The 24460-nt window shown below is 41.1% G+C and overlaps 3 protein-coding genes across 3 annotated transcripts; 2 read left to right on the forward strand and 1 right to left on the reverse strand.

The window, feature by feature from the left end:
• The first annotated feature begins 4063 nt into the window (after positions 1 to 4063).
• LOC128360704 (retinol-binding protein 2-like) lies at positions 4064 to 6114 on the forward strand. The gene is made up of 4 exons (XM_053321194.1): positions 4064 to 4200; positions 5368 to 5546; positions 5641 to 5742; positions 5973 to 6114. Exons 1-4 carry the CDS (start codon positions 4128 to 4130, stop codon positions 6024 to 6026), a joined length of 408 nt encoding a protein of 135 aa, XP_053177169.1. The 5' UTR covers positions 4064 to 4127; the 3' UTR covers positions 6027 to 6114.
• A 2009-nt stretch (positions 6115 to 8123) lies between these two features.
• LOC128360700 (coatomer subunit beta'-like) lies at positions 8124 to 18118 on the forward strand. The gene is made up of 21 exons (XM_053321190.1): positions 8124 to 8256; positions 8363 to 8449; positions 8679 to 8805; positions 9196 to 9344; positions 9622 to 9768; positions 10131 to 10230; positions 10339 to 10481; positions 11083 to 11282; positions 11392 to 11502; positions 11613 to 11701; positions 11810 to 11916; positions 12006 to 12149; positions 12270 to 12400; positions 12607 to 12814; positions 13123 to 13233; positions 14206 to 14420; positions 14559 to 14651; positions 15225 to 15405; positions 15564 to 15635; positions 16157 to 17215; positions 17371 to 18118. The coding sequence occupies exons 1-21, from the start codon at positions 8203 to 8205 to the stop codon at positions 17458 to 17460; spliced, it is 3618 nt and encodes a 1205-aa protein (XP_053177165.1). The 5' UTR covers positions 8124 to 8202; the 3' UTR covers positions 17461 to 18118.
• Positions 18119 to 18235: 117 nt separating this feature from the next.
• mrps22 (mitochondrial ribosomal protein S22) lies at positions 18236 to 24061 on the reverse strand. The gene is made up of 8 exons (XM_053321192.1): positions 23935 to 24061; positions 22485 to 22642; positions 22189 to 22353; positions 21596 to 21739; positions 20310 to 20393; positions 19827 to 19972; positions 19561 to 19669; positions 18236 to 18955 (listed from the first exon to the last, which is right to left on the reverse strand). The coding sequence occupies exons 1-8, from the start codon at positions 24059 to 24061 to the stop codon at positions 18863 to 18865; spliced, it is 1026 nt and encodes a 341-aa protein (XP_053177167.1). The 3' UTR covers positions 18236 to 18862.
• Between the last annotated feature and the right edge of the window lie 399 nt (positions 24062 to 24460).

A 24460-nucleotide genomic window follows, 5' to 3' on the forward strand; every position in this document is an offset into this window, starting at 1 on the left:
AAGGAAGGAAGGAAAGTGGGCTGGATTGGACCCCTCAGCCTACACCCCTGTACTATAACCACAACATAACACATTTGTGTTTCACTGAATTTAAAGACATAGCCTATCACTTGCAGATAAATTAATTTGATATAATAAAGGAGAATACAGGTTTCATTTAACTATGTGGCAACACAAATAAAAATGTTTGTTCTATAACTGCTTTATTTTTTTGCCATTTGAGGGCAGCATAACAAGCTGTAAACACAATTTAGATAATATTTTACAGTATTATCACTTTATAAAGTTATTATGAGGAACATGTGAGCAAACAGTTATCTACATACACATCCTGCAGACACTCAGCAACATTAGCATTTATTTGGAGGCATGTTTCTGCACATGTAAGTCCAATATAAACTCTCCTTTTAGCTCTGTCTTGATCTCCACTGTAGCGACTTATGGATATTAAATATATATTAAAAATAGCTCTGGTAATCAGGGGCACCACCTTTGTAAGAAGATTTTTACTTAATTGGTTGTTTGATTAGCCAATTAATAAATCAATAAATCATAATAATTAATAAATCAATACATTTCTGAATCAGTCAAATATCTAAAGTTCATGGCTCCATGGTTCAATAGATCCCCTGTATCACTTCAAAGAATAGACATACACCATTGATTGAGTTTTATGGATTTTATTAACTACACACTACTAATAAATTATATATAGATAAATGTAATGATACAATGCAATATGAATTCAACAGACTGTTACTCAACATAGCGACATGAATGAAAGATGATGGTGAATGATGAATTTAAATGAAGGATATATAATTATGTGGAAACTAAGAAAACTTTTTTAACTTTTAAAGAAAATTTGAATTACTCGATCTGACATCAAGCCTTGATTAATGCAATATTTGGATCCTACTTTCATGGATGGAGGGTCTCAGCTGTCCGTCCTTCAGAACCACGCGTACGCACACCAAGTAGAAGATCTCAGAGAGCGTCGCAGGTCCGGGCGGGGGTGAGGATGGTCCGGGTCGCAGGGCCGTTTCAAGGAATTTGGGGGCCCCAAGCAAAATGGACTTGGAACAGGGATCAAAACAGGGATCATCCCTATGTTTCCCCAGGTCCTATGTTCCCCGCTTTGTATGTGGCCGGGGAACATAGGATGATCCCGTCTACAGTTAGCCAGTTAGCTGAGTTACCCGCCGAGTTAGCAACCGAGTTAGCCGCCGAGCTAGCAGCCCCTACTGTGGGGGGCCTCCTTGAGGGGGATTCCGATAACAGTGTCGCTGCACTTTCCTGCATTGACCATCACAGCATTTAAAGGGACGCGCACACAGTTTGTCGTTGCATTCAATTCATAACCAGTCGTTGTCTGGGGGCCCCCGGCCAGCTCGGGGCCCAAGGCAATTGCTTGGTTTGCCTGTCCTGTTGCGATGGACCTGCTGGGTCGGCTGGCCTTCTGTCAGACTGCTTGGCTCCGGTAGTTGTCCGCTGGCAGACTTTGTTCCTCTCCGTTATGTTGAGTCATGGCAGATGTTGACAGATGTTTGTCTGCCCAAAAAGTTCACTCGGGTTGATGAAAGTAGGGGAAAAGTCTAATTTAACTAGTTCACTGTTTATAACTCTCTGGAGAGATCTCAGCGTTGGCAAAGCCTCCTGGGGAGGGCTTGTGTGTCAGCCAATCAGATTCATCACAGCTACTCTGAGGATCTAATTTCCAGCTTTTCATCATCATCATTCATTCAGTATTTAATCCTGATTATAAAATGCATACTATAACCTATTAACACAGAGCACAGGATGTATTATTCTGGCATTGATACATCTTGATTGATTCATCAAGCTGCCATTCATTAAAACCTGAAGAGGATTAATATAATCAAGCATAACACATTGTTAAAATACTTATCCCATGATAGATAATTGATTATCACCAAAATGTAAACATAACATCAATGTAACACTTTCTCACATTAAGTAAGCATTCTCATACCAACGTTTGTGTTGATGAAAGGAGAAGTTATAATGACAGTTCTTCAAATACACATTTATCTGTGATCACTGTAATAGCTGTTACAGTGGAGGTTTCTTTAGGTAATTGATAATGATATAAGTAATTGGTATTGTTTAAACCATACTTTTTACTAAGATGTTCTTGTTCTCATTTTCTCACTTTCATGCTCTGTGTGGTTTCAGGAGACAGGGGGGGGAGTCAGGAATGTGTCTTTTAGTTTATGATGGCGGTCTGTGTGAAGTCTCTCCGAGTTACTTTCGTTACTTTCATGTAGTTCTTGTCACATAGGTTGCTCCATGGAATGGTAATGGATCTTTGTTTGTCCAAGAGAGAGACTCTGTCAGTCTCTATGTCAAACCTGGTCCAATTTACTCACCTGAGGGGCAAAGGTGACTCTGACCAGATGATGTTTGTAGCTACTAAATGATTGTCTGTGTTCAACGTGTCATTTGTAACTTTGTCAGTCTGCTCTTTGGTTCCGGGCAGTTGACTAGTGCGGCTTTACTTTCTAAGCACTTCTACAATACCTCACCTGATGATGCTATGAGTCATTTTGTGTATTGTATATGAAAACGTGGATCTTATTGATCACAGGTGACAAAGGTTGCTGTCACTTCAAGGTGAAAATAAAAAAGTACAACCTGATCATCACCTCTGCATTAAAGACTAATTTAAGTATATAAAAAAGCATCTTATCATCACTGATAAAGTATGATACACACCGCCCGCCTCATCTTTGACCCTCCATATAACATTATATCACCAGAAGATCAATTTGGTGTGATAGGGAGTTGTAGTGCCGCAGTTGTGAAACGAGATCGTGACCATTGCATCATGACCACAGCATTTTTTCTTTTTACTGCATGTTCTTTTAAAGCGGCTCAGCTCATCTGAATACAAACTGTATTGATTATGGCTGCAGCTCAGAGACAGTCTGTAGAGGAGTCTGAGATAGAGAACACACAGAGGTATTAGATGGCAACGTAAAAGCTGTTTATACATAAATAATGACCTGTGGCCTCGACCTATACCAATCATCTACTTTGCATAAGCCAGCAGCTGGACTCCTCAGACATGTAACACACAGAAACACTGGGATGAATATATGCACTTCTGTTGATAAAGCAGCTGCAGCTGATTAAGGCATAGGTGTCTTATCTTGAACTGAATCCAAAAAACAAAGAGCTTGAAGGGATGAAACTTGGGAGACATTGTTTTGGTGGAAAAAAGGATTGAACTTCAGTCCTGTGGTGTTACCTTTGTGTCAACAAAATTTCTCCCATTGAAGTTAAAAACTTTGTTCTCTGATATGAAATCTGAAAGAGATCTTTCCACTGCAAGCCCAAAAAGACTTGAGACACAAATTTAGGTGGAGTCAGCTTAAGTAGTGAGCACTCATCCCTGCTTATGCCAGCACTTTGGAATGACTGATTGCAGACTTGTTATGAGGAAATGGGGATTGAGAAAAGTACATTAGATTTTTTAAGTGCATCCATTTAAATCACAGACACAGAGGTGTTTACTGCAGGTCAAATGACATCTGTATCACAGGCAACATACTTCATGTAGAAAACCATGTGAGATTTATACATAGTGTATTTATTTATAGTGTAAATCTGACCTTTACATCACACACAACACAGTCACTGCCCGAATGAATTATCAGGTGGACCCTGTCCTTTGGTCCACACACGCATGCACACACACACACACACACACACACACACACACACACACACACACACAAACAAAGGTTTGTCTTTATATCCTTGTGAGGACATTCATTGACATGCATTCTGTAGCTTAGCCTAACTTAAGCCAACTAAATGCCTAAACCCAACCCTTACCCTGAACTGAACCTAAACCTATTTGTAACCTTCACCTCAAAACCAAGTCTTAACCCTCAAATTGCCCTTTGAAATCCTTGCAACACAGAAATGTCCTCACAATACTGGCTTTCAACTGAAATGGGAAAGACATGCACGCACACACACATGCACTCTCACGCACACACAGAGTATATATAAAGGGCTGGGCCCTTCACTTGTCTCTCACTCTGTGTGACAAACCAACCTAAGGCCAAACTGCTACCTCCACTCACAGACCAGCCAAAATGCCTGCAGACTATAATGGACGTTGGGAGATGGTGAGCAACGATAAATTCGAGGATGTGATGAAGGCCATCGGTAAGTTGTCTGCATTCTGCTTGCTCCTATTTTTGAGATTTTGAATTAGTGAAATGAAATTGTAATGGCAAAGAAAGAGAGATTACAGCTTGTAACCCTCATTAAAAACACATGGATCAATTAGAGGGTAACATTTAAAGATGCAACCAAGTGGGGAGGAAAGCCTGAGCAGAAAATCGGGAATGGAAGATGAGCCAGAGTGTAATAGAGAGAGAGAGAGAATGAGAGAGAGAGAGAGAGAGAGAGAGAGAGAGAGAGAGAGAGAGAGAGAGAGAGAGAGAGAGAGAGAGAGAGAGAGAGAGAGAATGAGAGAGAGAGAGAGAGAGAGAGAGAGAGAGAGAAAGAGAGAGAGAGAGGGGGGGGGGGGGGGGGGGGGGAAAGAAGAATGCCATGGCACTGCTTCATTTCCTCATTGAGCTGCTGTCAGACCAAGTTAACCTCCACTCTGTGAGCGGCTGCCGTCTGTTACCACGCCAAATAAATATTGATTCACTCCTTTCTGCATTTTCATCCTCCTGATCCCAGAGAAGGAAGACAGATTCCAACCCTGGATCAGGCAGCAGGCCAGCTCATAATCTGAGAAAAAAGAAAAAAAAGGGAAAAAAAGCAAGCATCATTGATAAGGCCCCAGAAACACTTCATTATTCACGACTCTATCTGCAATTCATAAAACAACCCCCGGTACACTGAGCTCACACAAATCTGGGGAAGTCCTGAATGCCTCGTTCTTCTGCAACACCTCATTTCCATTGAGCGGATGGGAAAATGACATCCTTATGGAAATGGGTCAAAAATATCATTTAGATGGGTAAATATAGGGGCCTCATCTGTAAGAGTGATGGAAAGAAATTGAATTTTCACTTGAGGGCAAATGGGATATGAATACATCAAAATGGTCAGGGTGGGTAGTTTTCTCTGGCAGGGCCCGATGCTTGAGCGGGGAGGAGAAACTCATTTAGGCCCATTCTGACTCGGAGCAAGGTCGTTTTTAAAGGGGGCAAATGAGACTGTCAAAAGACCAGTAGGCTATAGGAGAGGAATCATAATAAGTGGCCTGTGGCGCCATGCGTGTCTGTAGTCAGTTAAAAAAAAAGAAAAGACACCACATAAATTTAGCATCTCCATAAAGCCTTTTCCAAATTTTCTGTATGTGCTCACACTTTGCAGACATCGACTTCGCCACCAGAAAGATCGCTTGCCACCTGCATCAGACAAAAGTGATCGTCCAGAATGGGGACAAGTTTGAAACTAAGACCCTGAGCACCTTTAGGAACTATGAGGTCAACTTCACCGTGGGAGAGGAGTTTGAGGAGACGACAAAGGGTCTGGACAACAGGAAGGTCCAGGTAGGACTGTTTTCTGAGTCATCGAATGACTGAAAGTAACCGTAAATGCATTGAGAGAAATTAAGAGTTTCAATGTGTTTGTGTGATATTGCAGTCACTGGTTACCTGGGATGGGGACAAGCTGGTGTGCGTTCAGAAGGGGGAGAAGGAAAATCGTGGATGGACGCATTGGATCGAAGGAGACATGCTGCATCTGGTGAGAGCAGGAGGATGACACATTTTGTAGAAGTTTTGACATATCTCCCCCAAAAAAAGAAGAAAAGAAGCAAAGAAAAAAACCCTTTCACCTTAAGTGACAGACTCTTTCCCAACCCTCAATTAGATAAGACCAATTTGTTTCATATCTTTAGGCAATAACAAAAGATAAGAACCATCTGTTACATCATGTTGGACTGCCAGTGTAAAGGTCTGTCTCTTCTCTTTCAGGAAATCACCGTGCTCGACAAAGTCTGCCACCAAGTGTTTAAGAAGTCACAATAAGATGGGAACAAAGTGAACTGTGTGTCGTGTGTTGCATGTTGCTGTCTATTTATAATGTGAAGACCTGAAATAAACTCATTCAATACAGTTTTCTCTTTCATTTTTTTTGGGACATTTTATTATTCTCAAATGTATGGAAATGATGACTTGAATGTACAAAATCAGATAAAGACAAAAACTCTAATGCACTGCAAAAAAAAAAAAAAAAAGTCAAAGTAAAATTGGTCATAGTATCATAACTCAAGCTGAAATTCGTTGTATTTGCATAGCACACAAAGTTGTTTTAACCCGTGGTCATATTTCTGCTTTTGCTTCAGTCTAAGCTGTGGGGATTCAGGTTGAAATAGAGTGGTGGGCTGTTTGGTTGTAGCCTACAGGGTGTACTTTTTGCAGTGTGGAGCAGGCAGGTACAACATGTTCTGCCTCTCTGCCGGATCTCTCGCTGCTCCCCACAGGAAGCGCTGCAGGATCCACGTAGCCAAAAGAAGTAGCGTCAAGTCAGACAGCGGCAGACAGACTCAAACCGGAATAGGGGAGATTTATCGTCAAAATAAAAGGTGGTCAATAAATAATAGTCACCACAAATTTAGGGTTTCGGAAAAGCACTCTTTCATACTTGCAATTTATAAATATTACAGTTAAACTTACACATATTGCTGTCAAATGTAAATCTAAGCTTTAGAAAAACACACATATATAACTATTATATCCATGATACAACACTGTTGATCATGGAAGTGTGTGTAAATACATTAAGTGTAAGTGTAACTTTGGTTCCTCTGCTATATATATATATATAGGCCTATATATAATATATATATATATAACAAAATCGATTTGAATCCAATTTCCTGTATTTTCTACATACATTTATGGATTATGGTAATACAAAATCCAGGAAATAATTAAGTTGCTCATAATATTCCCCCAGAAAGTATAGTGGCACCTACCTAGACTAGCACAAATGGGATTTTGAAAACTGTGTGTGGGTGGGGGGGCATGTCCCTCCTGTCCGCAGTGGAAATAACACCCAGAATGTAGATACATTTTTGGTAAATGTGTAAACATTATGGGTAACTAGTTTTGTTTTTGTTACTATTCATTTAGCTGATTATTGGTAATAAAATTGCAAGATTGAATTAGACTTTAACATTAAGTTCATAGTTTTGCTCATTTCTTTCATTTTCCTTATAATGTTATGTCATTTCTTCCATTCATACAGTTTTTACTGCTTTCGGGTTTATTGTGAAAATCTATACCGGACGTAGTTTTGTTGTTAATGTGCTTCACCTGTGACAAAAGTTTTCCTGAGATCCACACAAGCGAAGCCCGTCGAGGGCAGCAGGGAAGCCGGTCTGTACGCTGTGTAGCGCCGTAGGGACATACCGACTGAAAACATGGTAGGCTGAACAAACAAGCACACTACTTTAAAAAAAACAAAACGTTGTTTGTCGTTTGCTGTTTTCTTGTTTTTCTGTCAGTGGAGTTTTACGTTATAATAACTTCTAGGCTTCAACTCAAACATTAGTAATGTAAACAGTCAGTACTATATGATTCATTCAGCCATATGCAACAGCTGTACATTTACAAACTCCCACAGTTTAATGATTAACTTAGATAAACCAGCGCAGAGGGGGGAAAAAAATCATTTGTGCGCATTGTGTTAATGTTCTTAAATTTGTTTTATGACATTTACGTTTTTAACATTTCACACGCTTTTCAGCATAAAAGCTGATCAATGAAAAGTCTTAATGTATTCATTGACATGAAAAGACTTGAAAGGACATTCTGGAGCAGGCATGCATAAAAAATGTGGAATGGGGAGTATCAACAGACACACCCCCTCCATAAACCCACTCTGACAATAATTGGATAGTAATGAAATCATCCGGCCTGCTAAGATGTGGGTCATTCTGAATACAAAAGTGTAAAATTTGCATTATAGGATGTGACATTTTTAAATGCAGACTGCTTATTGTCTGCTTATTGTTGTTTGACATGGCCTACACTAGCTGTTATAGAGAGGAGCTGATCAGATCACCATATTTCTTCCCTTTTTTCTCTCTCTCTCTTTCTCTTTCTCCATGGAAAGCCTCTGCGGTTGGACATCAAGCGGAAGCTGACGGCTCGGTCCGACCGGGTGAAAAGTGTGGATCTGCATCCCACTGAACCCTGGATGGTGGCGAGCCTCTACAGCGGCAGTGTAGTGGTCTGGAACCATGAGTCACAGGTCACCAATCAGTCACACACACACACACAATTAATCACTGATGGAAATACATTGTGTGTGATGTTAATGATCGTGCCTTTGTGCGTGTGTGTTCATGTGTGTGTAGACGATGGTGAAAGTATTTGAGCTGTGTGATCTGCCCGTCAGAGTGGCCAGGTTTGTAGCCAGGAAACACTGGGTGATTGCTGGATCAGTAAGTATTGTAACTTCATGGAGAATATATTATGTTCATGTGTGTTAAATGCTTATTAATCTTGTCAGTATCTGAAGTCAGTTGCATTCAGTTGCTTTATTACTCCTCCTACAACAAAAGAGTCACATGTATTTTGTTTCTGCTCCTTTTTGGAAGTGCTCGCTCCTTTTTAGATCAGTCACATGTTGAGGCCCAAATGCACTTATCAATCCGTTTGTTCCTCCATCAGGATGACATGCACATCCGCGTGTTCAATTACAACACTCTGGAGAGAGTTCACTTGTTTGAAGCTCACTCTGACTACATCCGCTGCATCGCTGTCCACCCTACACAGCCCTACATCCTCACCAGCAGTGGTAGGAAAGAACTACACACACACACAGACACACACACACACACACACACACACACACACACACACACACACACACACACACACACACACACACACACACACACACACACACACACACACACAAAACCCCTCTAAAAGTTACACATTTCTATAAAGGTACTATCAAGTAAAGGATTAAAACAAGAACACATTTACAGACAAAGAGTTCTACATTGTTCTGATATATTTGTTAACCATACATTCTGCTGATCAATATATTTAACACATCTGGAGTATGAACACATTGTAAATATATGTCAAATAGAATGCATAAGGGGCTTTTAAGACCTTTAACTTAACTAACTGCATACATTGATTGTCATATTTTATGCTTGTGTATCTTTTTTTTTAGACGACATGCTGATCAAACTGTGGGACTGGGACCGAAAATGGGCATGCACTCAGGTGTTTGAGGGACACACGCACTATGTCATGCAGATAGTCATCAACCCTAAAGACAACAACCAGTTTGCCAGCGCCTCGCTCGACAGAACTATTAAGGTACACACACACACACATATGCAGATATTTGTAAAAACACACTAAAGAAAATTGCCTCAGGCCACAAGCACAGGAAGGTGCTGTGAAGGTGAAATGATGAAAGTGACGCCTCACCGCCAGAAGCAAATTGCAGTCTTCACTTTGTTCAACCAGTTACAAAAAATGACACAAATATTTATAAAGTATCCATCAAATACCTTTAACACATCCTGTAACTCATACTGACCTTGCTTGCTCACTGTCCCATAAACTATTTGGATATGTGGCAACCTTGAAGGTGTGGCAGCTGGGCTCCAGGACCCCCAACTTTACTCTGGAGGGCCATGAGAAGGGAGTGAACTGCATCGATTACTACAGTGGAGGAGACAAACCCTACCTCATATCAGGGGCTGACGACCGCCTGGTCAAAATCTGGGATTATCAGGTATGTTCTTTTACTCAGCTTCCTGTGGCAATTTATCAAACTGGCCATTAAGTAAAATAAAAAAATAGCACCATATATGTAAAAGTATATGTAACAGTGGCAGTAGTAGTCAGTGTAATTGAGTAATAGTATGTATCAGTTTTCAATAACGAAATCTCTGTTTTCAGTTAATGGAATTTTCAACCTAATATCTAATTTTTAAATAACAGCTGTCTTATCTGGAATCAAATAAAACATACATGTTCACTAGCTAGCATACTCCCATTAATAGCGTTAATATGAAAAATAGAGAATAATACACAAAACTTACTCTATAGTATCTTAAATTGCATTATGAGATGAATGTTTTTGTTTTCTCCTAGAACAAAACCTGTGTTCAAACTCTGGAGGGTCACGCCCAGAACGTGACCTGCGTCAGCTTCCACCCCGAACTGCCAATCATCCTCACAGGCTCCGAGGACGGTGGGTTGTGTGTTTGAATGAAACGTGTTAAACTCAGACACACAGTAAATGTATAGTACAATCAATGCAGCATTGTGGCTCAGTTTGACCTCTCTCTCATTTCCTCAGGCACTGTTCGAGTATGGCACTCCAACACCTACCGACTAGAAAACACACTCAACTATGGCATGGAGAGGGTGTGGTGTATCTGTGGCCAGCCTGGATCTAATAGTGTGGCTTTGGGCTATGATGAAGGAAGCATCATCATCAAGGTATACTGTGTTGTTGTTTTGTGTATAGCATTATCTACCAGAGAGCTGCAACTGCTGACTTAAGGGGCTGAAACTACAAATAGGCCAACAGGTCAGGTCATGTGACAATAACACAATAATTTATCTTAAAAATAAAGAACTCATAAAGAAAATTGATTCCAAGCACTGTACATCCATAGGAAGAGGATGATATGAGCCACTCACATAAGAAAATATGAACTTTTTATACATCTTAAGAGCAAAATCAAAATCATCGTATTCAGGCCAGTTTAACTTCTCCACCAGGCCCAATCAATTTGCTTGGGATGCACTTACTTAGGGAACATTAACATTGAATTTCAAACTGCAAACGGCCCCTCAGGTTATTAAAACATCCAAATATCCAAAGGAAATAGAGGACGTGACCTCTCTATCTGCACCAGCAGCTATCAGCAGCTATGGGAATTCACTTGGAGTATTATAGCAGATAACACTGTGTAAGCTAATGGAACATATGTTGACTTATGATATTAAAATGTTACCTCTCCTGTAACACAATTCCCTTTTTTTCCCTGTGTCTCGCAACTCATCCGCCTCTTTCCCCCCTCTCTGTCTGTCTCAGCTGGGTCGGGAGGAGCCGGCTATGTCCATGGATTCCAGTGGGAAGGTCATGTGGGCTCGCCACTCTGAGGTGCAGCAGGCCAACCTGAAAGCAATGGGAGAAGCAGAGATGAGGGATGGAGAGAAGCTGGTGCTGAGTGTCAAAGACATGGGCAGCTGTGAGATTTACCCCCAGACCATCCAGCACAGCCCCAACGGGAGGTGAGAGATGAGACTGTGGGTGGAAGCAGTGGTGATGAAAGGTTATGTGTAAAACAAATCAGAAGACATTCACTGATTCTGTTATACCTGTGTATGTGTGTATTGGCAGATTTGTAGTGGTGTGTGGAGACGGGGAGTATATCATCTACACTGCCATGGCCCTGAGGAATAAGAGCTTTGGCTCAGCTCAAGAGTTTGTTTGGGCGCATGATTCCTCACAGTAAGTCTAAACTCCTAAGAATCCAGTCAGAACTTCACCACATACGATATAGCAAGGATAACTTACTCCATTTTCAGATATGGCATTAAATGTGTGCATCATATTTACAGGTATGCCATAAGGGAAGGAAACAGTATGGTCAAACTCTTTAAGAACTTCAAAGATAAGAAGACTTTCAAACCTGACTTTGGGGCTGAAGGTGAGCTTCATTTCATATTTAATCACATTTGATCTGACAGAATGCTGTGTGTGCATTCAGTGTGTATTTATTATTGTGTTAAATGCTAATAATTTCTTCATCTTATAGGTATCTTTGGTGGCTTCTTACTGGGAGTGAGATCAAACAGTGGCCTGGCCTTCTACGACTGGGAGAACGCCGAACTGATCCGCCGCATTGAGATTCAACCGAAACACGTGAGTCCTACTCTGATAGTGAATGTTACTCTTTCCAATACTGGCTCACCTTATCCTCCTTTTTTAACCTGGTGTTTTTCTATCTTTAGATCTTCTGGTCTGACTCTGGGGAGCTGGTGTCCATCGCCACAGATGAGTCTTTCTTTGTGCTGCGCTACCTGCCAGAGAAAGTTGCAGCAGCCCAGGAGTCCAAGGAACAGATGACGGAAGATGGTATCGAGGACGCCTTTGAGGTCAGAAACCAATAGAAGTGTATTTTTGGTTGACTGTGCAGTAATTGAATGGTGGAGTGATCTTACATGAGGCTCCAAAATTCCTGAAGTCTCCATGCCTTGTTCTCCTGGGCTGAACAGGTTCTTGGGGAGGTCCAGGAGGTGATAAAGACAGGCGTTTGGGTGGGAGACTGCTTCATCTACACCAGCTCTGTTAACAGACTCAACTACTATGTTGGCGGAGAGATTATCACCATCGCTCACATGGACAGGTACGATTCATGCACTGTCAGCATGACATCAGCTCCATCCATGTACTTATCATGCTATTAAAGTGTATATTATGGCTTTTATCCACTTGATGTGTCATATCATCCTACCTTTCTCTTTCTTCTACTTTCTATCAAACAAAGAGCATCAAACATTCTCAAAGAAGTGGTGTAAAATGTGTCCTAACAGCAGTTTCTCTTTTGTGTAGGACCATGTATCTGCTGGGCTACATCCCCAAGGATGACCGTCTCTACCTCGGAGACAAGGAGCTGAATGTAGTCAGCTTCTCCCTGCTGCTTTCAGTGCTGGAATACCAGACAGCTGTCATGAGGAGGGACTTTACCACGGCCGACAAGGTTCTCCCCACAATCCCCAAGGAGCAGAGGAGTAGGGTAGCCAACTTTTTAGAAAAACAGGTATGTCCTCTAGCCTTTACCCTTGGAAGTCGGAGCTCATCTCTGCGCTTTTCCTTCTACTTGAACTGACTATAATTCAAGTTTTTTTATGAATTCTCTATTTACATAACATCAGGCAACCAGATGGGGTACAACCTCTGGGCAGAATTCTTGTTTCTTTTAAAATGTATTTAGCCAGCGAATGTTATGCTACTCACACAGTCTCTTCCATTTCTGCACTCTCACTCGTGTATACTTGGAGGTTGTGTACTACTTATTTAGCCAACTACATGGAATTAAACTGTGCTTGTGTTGCTTATATTGTCTAGGGCTTCAAAAAGCAGGCCCTGGCTGTGTCCACTGACCCAGACCACCAGTTTGAACTGGCTCTGCAGCTGGGAGAGCTCAAGACAGCCTACCAACTGGCCACAGAGGCGGAGGTCAGAGCACACACACACACACACCATACACACAAAAACAAGTCACTTGCTGTGTCACAAATCCATGCTTCACACTAATTCTAAAAAGGTTTTGAGTATGCAGCGCACACTGGAAAAGTGACAAAGTGAATTAAACTCAAAACAGCCATTATACATACTTGAGTTTTGAGTGTGCTGGATACAGTGTTTCCCCACAATGCAAAGCACAAAGAAAATGGAGGAGCTACTCACAGCTGAAACAAATAACAGTAATTGTGGATGATGGTGAACCAGCTCCAGGAGCACTTCAGAAAACAACTCTGTGAAAAACACATGTTGCTGTCTTTTTGTTAGGTTTAACTGGCAGTTTGATTTCCTTTGCATATCGCACATAATGCATAATTTCTTGCAAGTATAAAACAATGTAATATTTTGTTTTCTTTTATATTTAAACAGTATGCCATAAAGACTAACAAAGTGTATATGCAGCTAGCATGCTGTACAATGCTGGAACAGTTTGAGACATTTCACTTTAAACCACAAATGCCAACCATATAGTGGTACCAGAGGAAAAGTCAGGTCACCAAAGTCAGTAGGATTCAATCTCTTGACACCATGAATTTCTGTACAAACTTTCAATCAATCAACCTAAATTTCACTTGGTGGACAAACCATGCAATAGATGCTGAGACTCCGCTAGCATGGCTAATATGTAATTGTATAGAAGGTGACTACGCTGCTAAAATGCACTGCATCTTTAAGAATGAGAGCCTGGAGACTTTAAATGCATTACTATGAGCAAACATTTCCTCCTAACTGATCGTATGGATGATCACGTCATTTCTTTGCTCCGGAGGTCTTAGAGTCACAACCCTGGCAACCCATACTTGAACAACTGCTTCACAGTGTATTGTTGTTAGAGCTGATGCTTTTCTCCCTGTGATAATCCTCTCTCCTGTCTCTTTGGCACCTTGACATGTTGGGGGCCTCCAGTCAGAGCAGAAATGGAAGCAGTTGGCAGAGCTCGCTACTACAAAGTGCCAGTTTAGCTTGGCTCAGGAGTGTCTGCACCAAGCTCAGGATTATGGGGGATTATTGCTGCTGGCCACCGCCTCGGGCAACGCCACCATGGTGGGAAAACTGGCCGAGGGGGCAGAGAGGGATGGCAAGACCAACGTGGCTTTCATCACCTACTTCATGCAGGGGAGGTGAGTTTCTGAGCAGAGGGAGAAAAGTAACAATGTATGAAGCCAATTTTTAATTTAACATGTTTATACTCACAATTTTTATAATCATTTATTTAGCTTTGTCATCACTGTTGTGTTTTTTTGTCTCTGTTTGCCCAGATTGGACAAATGTCTGGACCTTCTCATCAAAACAGATCGTTTGCCAGAGGCTGCGTTCCTGGCAAGAACATATCTGCCAAGCCATGTGCCAAGGTAAAGTTGTTTATGTGTAGATGATTGCGCAGTTTATGCCTGGATCTTATATCCATCTGTGTCCTACAAACACTCCGCATATACCAGTTTACTTGTAATCTTTAATAGATACCAGCATTTGCTACATTTTACAGGGTCCAGGGTTTTTTTGTTGCCATGGCGCCGCCCGAGTTGGCAGCAGCTGCATTAGCTTTTGATAGAAACACAGAAATTGAATTAGTTAATGTCCGGAGTTGTGTGGAAACACTGATTTACAGGAGTTAACATATGCTGTTACTACATACGGTCAGCGGAAAACAAACTCTTGACCCAAATACCATGGACTTATTACTAAACCTTGGCTTGCTACGTTCAAATGGAGAGACCTGCACAACAACAACAATAACAGCACCTAGCAACAGCGCTACCTGCTTTCGGAGGAGGCGGAGGAGGTGTGGGTGTAAACAGAATCAGGGTACCAGTGGCGGAGCTAGCACTAAACTAAAGGCTAACCCATGCAGAACTACATCTGTGTACAGTATGTGCAGATTTGCATTATGCATCACTGAGCCATATATTGCTCCCTTCCTCCAGGGTGGTAAAACTGTGGAAGGAGAGTCTGTCCAAGGTCAACCAGAAGGCAGCAGATGCTCTGGCTGACCCCACCCAGTACGGCAACCTGTTCCCCGGCCTCCAGCAAACCCTGGTAGCTGAGCAGTACCTAAAGGAGACTCATGTCAGAGTCAGACCTGCAGCAGAATATCCACTCATCACGGTCAGTGGAAAAGTCAAAGGAGCTGTATGAGGAAACTTTGAAAATGGCTGCATACGTTGTAAATTATAATGTTATATACCTGACTTTATACTTTCAGCATCAATCAAACATCAGATATGTCTGCGACCTAATTTTACCTGTTTCTTTTTTTTTTTCAGCCGAATGAGGACCGTAATGTTCTGGAGGAATCTGCAGGTTTTGTGGCTAAAGGAGAGATCACTGAGCCAGAGGTGAGGAGCAGAATCTGCACCTCTACATAGCCCCTTTTGGACATGCACCTCTTACCATAAATGTGATGTCGCTCTCATGCCTGGATGACTAAAAGCTTCTAAAAGCATAGTCATAAATAATACATTATGACTATGATTCTCATATTAGATCAGTATATAAAATTAGCACAAGGCAAAAACCTCATACAACCGCACTAGTAATCAGACCAGCACCTAAACTTTCATCCCCACCAAATGCATGAAATTACAAATCTCTAAAATCTGTCACAGATGCAGCCTGTGTGGAAACTGTGAGAATCATGTTCCTCCATCATATCATCACAGCTGTTCTCAGCAGTGCCACCACTTCCTCATGTCTAACTGAAGTAGTTAGGAACATTAACTGATAAAACACCTGTTTCATCTGACTGACAAAAGGCCATAACTTAAACGCATAGATATGTTCCCATGTCTGGAAACATTTATTCTGACTTTGTGTTGGGTAAAAGCTCCCTAAAACAGAATGCTTGCTCTGCACACAGGAAGTGATGGAGAGCATGGATGAAGCAGCAACGACAGAGGCTGCACCTGCAGAAGTAGTATTAATGGAAGAGCCCATACCACAAGAGCAGGGGTTTGTTGATGATCTTTTAACAACAGCAGAAGAAGAAGAAGAAGAAGTAGTCATCACAACAGAAGCCACCACTCTGCCTATAACAGAGCAAGAAGTTGAGCCAATACTAGCACCACCAGTGTCCTCTGAGGTGGCTGCACCTGAACCAGAGCTGGAGATGGAGGTGGAGGTGGAGTCTTCAGTCTCTGTAGAGGAACCTATCGCAGACATTCCCCCCCAAGAGCCAGAGATGGTGCAGCCCAGTCCTGTGGAAGATATCAGATCTTCAGTTGAGGAGGATTTGCTGGAAATGTCTTCAGCAACTGCTGTCATAACTTCTGCCTGTGCTTCTGAAACTTCTGTTATTGAAACATCAGAAACCATCATTGCAACAGAGGAAGCACCACATGAAGCAGTGGTGGAAGAAACCATAGTAACAGAGGATGCCCTAGTAACCACTGTTTTAACAGATGATATTGATGTAACAGCATCAGAAACTATAGCAACTGAGGAAGCACCTGTTGATGAAGAACTGGAAAAAGATGTAGTGGGTTCAGAAGCACCGACCACTATAGATGCAGTGGCAGCAGTAAATGAAACTCCTATTACTGTGGAAAATGTGACATCATCCGTAGCAGTGGAGGAGCTCATCAGTTTTGAGAACACAGACAGTCCTCTGGTAGATGTGCTTGTTCCAGTCCCAGTCCAAAGCTTTCCAGATTTGGCCGCTGACTCACTTTTAGATCCACTTGATGATGCAATGCCAGTATTGGAGCCAGTCCCAGCACAAGAGGAACAAACCACAGCACTCCCAGTAAAGCCAGAGGACAAGCCGAAGCCTGCTGTGCCTCTGCAGGCTGAGCCGGAGGTTTTATCCCCAGCAGCAGTTCCTGCAGTGGGGGGTGTAGTGGAGGAGGCAGCTCCTGAGGGAGTGGAGGAACCAACAGAGGAACCAGCAGAGGACCTCGAGGCGGATCTGAATGAGGAGGTAAACTTTTTTTCAAGTTTATAACCATGATTAATAATTTGGGCAATACAATAGTATAAAAAATAGTATGTAGCCATGGATTTCATGTTACTATACTACAAAATCAGAACCACTACACCTTTTGACTTCCACCCACTGATATTTTTCCCCTGTAGGAGCTGGATGATCTGGATCTGGAAAACCTTGACCTGGAAGATATCGACACTACAGATGTCAACCTGGATGACGATTTCTTGGATGACTAGAGAGAGATATTTTTAACTTTTCAACTTTTATAAAGCAGTGACCAAAAAACAAAGGGCTGATTTCCTGGACCAGGAGAAACTCTAATCCGACTACAATGCCCTTTTAGGCATATTTAAAGATACTTTTCTTTCTTTCTTGTAGACATTGGTAACATTAAGATGCAACTGCAACTATTTTCATAAGATTAGTGGTACTGTGGGACCAAGGTAAATTGAGTTATACCTCCAAACAGGCAGGTTTAACTTCAGATTAAGCCACAGCCTTAGTAATCAATCTGAGTTGTTCAGGGTTTATTTAAGCCCTAGTTAGGAGCCCAGCCCTATGCAATGTACCTTGAGAGGGAATAAATGTGTTTAAGTGGAAATATAGATAATTTACTTGTGGCCTTTTTTCTTATTTTCTTAAAACTCTTTTGCTATGTAAACAAAAACATCAGTTCACATTAACAATGCAGATATTTGGTTGTTTCTATTTTCTATACTGACTGCAGTGTACACCATCATGAAAAGTCATTAATAAGTACCCTTCTTACCACTTCTTCTGTACCTCATGTAACACCACTGTCAATCAGGGTGTGATCAAAGCCACCGGTGAATTCTTCCTCTTTCAGTATTTACCATTTTTTAAACTGAAATTTAGAAAAAGAAATCAAAGTGCTTGAGTTTAGCTGATCAGAGCAGTATTTGATGTAGTACAAGGCTGCCTTCATGTCTGCCTATAGCTGTGTTCTCTACATAACATACATTCTGAACTGTTGAACAAGCCCCCATTGGGTCATGTTACCAATTTGTGGTTGATATTTTAATATTTTGTTGCATGTTTACAAATCAACACATACAGCTGCTTTTAGTTTTTCAAATACACTGATATGAAATCTTACAGTATGTTGCTGTTACAGGTTTTTTTTAAAACAATAAAAAAAATTAAATTGTTTTTCCCCTTTAAAAAAAAAAAAAAAATAGATGGATGGTACTGTTTACATGGACATGAAAAGTGAATTTAATAAGCTTGTCAATAAAGTTCTTAATGTCATCCATGGCCTCATGTTATTTTACTCGAACATGACATCACACAAGTACAAACATGATTTTTATTATTTTGTTATGTACATCTTTAACTTGACACAATTGCTTTGACGCAGAGCTCCGAACACAATACATACGTAAATCATTTCTCTCCATATAACAGGTTTCCATGGAAATTGTTCAAACTGACTGCTGTGAAGTGTATGGCATTCTCTCACTAATGAAGCACTTTTTTTTTCTTCATCCCAAACAGTGACAGAAGTGAATGCTATCGTATTTCAGATATGGGAGGCAAGTTTCACGCTGTCCTTTCTGGTTGTAGGTATAGTTCCTCGTTATGGATGGATTTGTATATCTATATTTAAGAGAGGGCCAGTCAGACGGCCGAGCTGTTAGCAGCAGTCTGTTCATACGCCTGCAGGGCCAGCTCGATGTAGCCAGACCTCTGCGACTCCTTCTGGGCATAGATCTGTGGGGACAAAGGTTAAAAAAGGTCAGTAAAATGAAGGAGGAGGAAAAAGGTTACCTCAATTACTTAAAAGGTCGTGGCTCAATACACAACTGACTACAAATTAGACTGTGGAACTGCAGTGTTAAATGTAACTCGCAGTTTAGGAAGTGCTTCATAGTGGACCGTGACTAAAACGAGAGGCCTTGCATGACAGTGACTGCTGTGGGCAGATGCCTGGTGTCTCCTGCTGCTAACCTTGCACATTAAATGGCTGTCATTCTCAATGTCCATCCCCTTCTGCTTCAAGGCCGAGGGGGCTGCGAGCGCTAATAAGACCTGATGTGTCCTGGGCCTGGCCCCGCGGTTCCCACGCTGGAGGAAAAACTCAAAACCTCCCACACAGGAAACCTTAGATGAGACGGCCTTGACTCGACCTCTCGAGCGCTACGCTGACTTCTGATTTACCCTAGTGCCCGCGGGACTGAATTTGTATGACCATGACAGTTACTGGATCAAATGTCAATATTCTATATATGCTTTTAGGTAAGAGATTAGAAGGGTGAAAGAAAAAAAAAAAAAAGGAGTCAGGAGGTATTTTTATTCAGGGTTTAGATTGTTCTCACCTTCAGTAGGTCAGTGCCAGTGGCCTGCTGGCTGGCAGCTTCCTGGGCTGACTCACTGTGAGGGTGAGCCATGTGGAACAAGGACACAAGGCTCACTGCATCCTGGAACCTGAACACACATACACACACTTATTTCAGAGCTCTTTGCCATCAGGTATATGACAAGTGGCTGGTGTTACCTTGTTAGATTTGAGACAGTGAAACCACATATTCCACTCAGGATATACATTACACTAGTGTCAAAAACAATGTCTCCCAAAACTCACCGCTCTCTCTTCAGCATGTCCACAACGAGCCCGTCCACCCTGCGAGCGTTCACCAGGTACCAGGCCATGCCCCCAAAGTGTCTGGTGGAGGACAGCAGCTCATATTTGCCATGCTTGTCCAAATCTTCGTAAGTAGCTGCATGCACCTAGAACACAAAGCACATCTGATTGCATGTAATTGAATGCAGACCTCAATGTGAGGTTCTGCTTCTTTCTTTTTTTTCTACATAGTCTGCAGTTGTCACTGTTTCAATCAAGAAAATATACTATTGCATGTTGTCATTTCTCAGTGCAATGCTGTTTCGGATTGCACTGAATTCACAAGTCTCCACTTCTATGTTACACTCTGGATCGAGAGACCCAAAGAAAAATATAGAGTGACTGAGGAAATTTCATGGTTGTACTGTGGTTTAATACAGTCTACAGATTCCAGCACAGTTGGAGCATCAGGTCAAAATAACAGGAAGTTCAATGTCATCTTACCCTGATGTATTCTGGAGAGTCGGGCTCAAATTGGACCAGACACAGGTTCAACACGTCCTCATGCCGGTCCTGAGAAAACACCATCTAACAGAGAGAGAGAGAGAGAGGGAGAGAGGGGGTATAGAATGAAAATTAAAGCCCCTGGAGAGCCAGATGATGTCAAAGGAACATCAAAGGTGTAATTAAGCCCACTAACGATGTCCACTGAGGGGTGTCTGTGATCCAGCATGCACAATACCATTAATATTATAACAATAACATTAATATTATTAATGTTATTCATTGCACCTGTACTTTTCCTGCTATAATATCTGCTGTGAAGAAAAAGTACATGGGCTTTGTCTAATTGTCATTCTACATATTCATTTTAATGTTTAGCATGTTGTGTGTTCACGCTGGTAAAGTGACAATTCTAAAGAGACTGAAGAAGAGGATGTCTCTGAATGACATGCTAATAAACAGCTGCTAATCTGCTAATTCTATCAGATACAACAAGTTCATTATAGAAAACAATATATACATGTACCCCAGGTGTACAATATTAGCTTTAATTAAAGGCAGTTAACTTGATGGGTGAGCTGCGGTGGGCCTTTTTCAACAACTACATTTTAAATTGTCTCTAAAGACAAACACAGGTGTAAATAATAAAATAATAATGGCTGTATTCCATTTCACTGTGTCAGTTTCATGGTTCTGGTATTGTGTATGCTGGCTCACTGTCACACTGTTAATGCTTACTGGGACACTAAGTCATTGTTAATGCCTTGGCTTCAGGGAATTTTTTTTTTTTTGTATTTGCTTTTAATTCCCTCAATGATCTTGCCGTGCCCTACCTCTCTGAGCTGCTACACCCTTATACACCCGCCCACTCTCTCAGGTCAGCTGATCATCTGCTCCTTAGTGTGCCTCAAACTCAGGGTAAGCTCAGAGGGGACCGTGCCCTTGTTGCTGCCGCTCCTAAATTGTGGAATGATATAGCTCTGCACATTAGACAGGCCTCTTTTTCTCTGTCTGTGTTTCAATCTCTTCTTAAAACCCATTGGCTTCTGACACCTTGTAAGACGTTGACTTTATTTATTCTATTTTATTTTATTGTTTTTGTCTTTTTATTTATATTATTTGTATTTTATGTGTATATTTACGTCTTGTGTAGGCTGTTACGTCTTTTATTTATTATGTATTCTATTTATTTGCACTTTGGTCCACTGTGGTTGTTTTGAAGTCCTTTACAAATAAAGTTGGATTGGATTGAATAAAGTAAAGGAAAGAGATGACGTTGTCATTACCTTGAGGTTCTCCTCCTTGAAGATGAGAGGTGGTGTGATTTTACGGCCTTCCTTGGGGAAATAGACCTGAATGAGCCTGTCTCTCTCCTCCCAGTTTGCCTTCCTAAGAGTCCCATTGGGTTCTCGTACAACAATGAACCTCTCCTGAGGGGAAAAAATAATTACAATTATAGCATTATATAGGTGTGGGGTAGATTTGAGCAATGTGAAATCCTTCTAAATCCATCAAATAAGTACAAAGGTGAGCCCTAGACAATCAAGGAACAGCAGGTTTGATCAACTTAAATGTTAGATTTTGGGGTATATTTGATATGTTTAAATGTATATTTAAATGTAAAAACATGAGAGCAATTGATTTATGCATTAAAGAAACAACTAAAACAAGTAAAACCTAAGATTATGTTACACCACCACCAAAGAGCAGCAAGGCTAATACCTCCAAATGCTTTGTGTTTTGTGCATAGATCCTTACATTAAAATTTTCAGCCTGTCCTTATTATATACCAAACTGTACTAACTCATTTATTCTACTGTAGCATACATTAAAACACCCCGGTTACACACGTGCAAATAAAAAAGCACCATGTTTGTACCCTGTGTGGGATGTTGAAGGTGATGTCAGTGAAGACGTATTTGGCCTTGCTCATGCCGTCCAGGATCTTGTCCTCTGACAGCACATCATCGATGGGCTTCCTCTCCGGTAAGATAGGGGGCATCTGGAGCAGCTTCTTAGCCTGCTCTTTGGCTAACTCCACCGCCTGGAAACACACACACACACACACACACACACACACAGACACACAGACACACAAGATTGTATGAATCAGGTGTTACTGTGGCACAACGTAGGTGTGCAATTGAGAAATGATGATGGATTTAAAAAGGGTACCTGTGCCAACTGCTCGTCGGTCATGAGTTTGTAAGTGGGCGGCGTCAGCTCCTCTTTAATGGGTCGGAACACTTTCTGCAGGTCCAGGCCTGTTATCCTGGTGAGAATTTCCTGCACGGCTGGATCTGTGAACTGGAGCTTTGCATGGTCTGAGGGGGCTGGGGAGAAGGACACACTACTTAGCAACTTGAAAAATCATTGATAAACAAAGAAAAATACTGGAAATAAACTAATTATATAAAAGCTATTTTCAACTGTAGCATTAATTTCTATTAGAGCTACAGACATGTGACAAATTTAAGGAGAAACAAAGTGTCTTAGTAAAGTGTTGGACCACCACATGCCAAATCAGGTCAAAGCAATCCAGTGACCCCTCATGCTCTATAGATGGAGGCATTGTCATCCTGGAAGAGATCACTCCCATCAGGACAGAAATGTTTCATCATAGGATAAAGGTGATCACTCAGAACTACTTTGTATTGATTTGCAGTGACCCCTCCCTCTAAAAGGACAAGTGGATCCAAACAATGCCAGTAAGAAGCCCCCCACACATTGCATTGCTTTTCCTTTAATTTGTCCCCCATCTGCATATTGGAAGATATTGGCATCGATAATGAATTAAGCTTAACAAAAGGACATTATAATGGCTTTTCCTTCTTTCTCAGACAGGCCTTTATGTGAATCACTCTTTATGTCCTGCTGATCAGGAGTTTGGGGCCACTGAGGGATCTTTGTGTTTTTCTTAAAAGTTTCATCTGTTTTTTAATTCTATTAATACCATTATTGTACATTATTTAGCTCTATTATTCATTATTTCTTAATGGTCATTTTACAACATTGTATCCTTGGGTATTATTGCACCTAAAGCACTTTATAAACATTTCCGAAAAGTGCCATACAAATAAAGTTAAGTATTATTAACTAGTATGGGGGGAAAAAAAACACCAACCAAACTCTTTTCAAATATTACCATATTTTGCTCGCTGCATTTCCTAGCGACAAAAGCTGTAGCAATATAACACAGACGAATATATTTCAATTCATACATATCATGGCATCATGACAGTGCACCTCTCAGGGGAGAAAAAAAAAGACTGAATCCATTTTTAAATGGATTTGACCACATTTACTGTCATTTCAATGTCTACTATGTAGTTACTGTTAGTCAAGGTAGAGCACTGAAAATCACAATACTTACATTTCTTTACAGAGTTAATAGACTACTGCAATGCCGAATGTATACAAGGACAACATAGATGTGTAAAATTGGTTAAACACCTTTCAACAAGGTCTGTATCTCTTCAAAATACGTACTAATAGTAAAAAGCAGAGATTTGTCAACAGAGTTTGACACGCATCGTATCGAGGCAGACCCAACACGCTACAAGGTCAGAGATAGTATTATGAGTGTTATTCAGTTGGAATGACATCTTTAGTACAGTTTACATACCGGTATCTTGTGTCCCGCTACAAAGCGTCCTGCCGCTGCATCTCACCAACATTTGGTGGCTCCTCTGAGCATTTTTTACTCGAGAGTAGCTTCGAAATAAGCACCGCACCGTACTGAGCCCCGCCATGTTTGTTGTTACGTCACTGACGCGATCCAACCTTTCACCTTACAGCCGAGCGGTCATGGGATATGTAGTGTTTATGCATGTAGCGACCACATTTCATCTGTTTATGTTTCTTTCCGGTGGCTTATCGCTGACCATTTCCATCAGCAGTAAGAAGAATAGACAAAACAAACTGACCAAGAAGTGAGAGACTTTATGTTGCCAATGCTGCTCTGCATTTTTTATCACTTTTTTTTAGGTGAGTAAAGGTCCTTTAACTGACAAGCAAACATGTTTTTATAAAATAGGGGGAAATGTAAGGGACTCATAACACATATCAATGTAAATAATATCATAATATCATCATATCATCATAATATCATAAAATACATTATGATGATGTTTGACCTTTGAAATCAGGAG

Source organism: Scomber japonicus, chromosome 6 (genome assembly GCF_027409825.1).
Source record: "Scomber japonicus isolate fScoJap1 chromosome 6, fScoJap1.pri, whole genome shotgun sequence".
Taxonomy (NCBI): domain Eukaryota; kingdom Metazoa; phylum Chordata; class Actinopteri; order Scombriformes; family Scombridae; genus Scomber; species Scomber japonicus.

Bases quoted from the DNA above. Each gene is read 5' to 3' on its own strand.
- LOC128360704 (XM_053321194.1), top strand. From the start codon at position 4,128: ATGCCTGCAGACTATAATGGACGTTGGGAGATGGTGAGCAACGATAAA. The intron at 4,201-5,367 runs GTAAGTTGTCTG...CACACTTTGCAG, and splicing joins GGATGTGATGAAGGCCATCG to ACATCGACTTCGCCACCAGA. The intron at 5,743-5,972 runs GTGAGAGCAGGA...CTTCTCTTTCAG, and splicing joins AAGGAGACATGCTGCATCTG to GAAATCACCGTGCTCGACAA.
- LOC128360700 (XM_053321190.1), top strand. From the start codon at position 8,203: ATGGTGGCGAGCCTCTACAGCGGCAGTGTAGTGGTCTGGAACCATGAG. The intron at 11,702-11,809 runs GTGAGCTTCATT...TTCATCTTATAG, and splicing joins ACCTGACTTTGGGGCTGAAG to GTATCTTTGGTGGCTTCTTA. The intron at 15,406-15,563 runs GTCAGTGGAAAA...TTTTTTTTTCAG, and splicing joins CAGAATATCCACTCATCACG to CCGAATGAGGACCGTAATGT.
- mrps22 (XM_053321192.1), bottom strand. From the start codon at position 24,061: ATGGCGGGGCTCAGTACGGTGCGGTGCTTATTTCGAAGCTACTCTCGA. The intron at 21,740-22,188 runs GTACAAACATGG...TTTTCCCCTCAG, and splicing joins CCTTCAACATCCCACACAGG to GAGAGGTTCATTGTTGTACG. The intron at 19,973-20,309 runs GTAAGATGACAT...TTTGTGTTCTAG, and splicing joins ACTCTCCAGAATACATCAGG to GTGCATGCAGCTACTTACGA.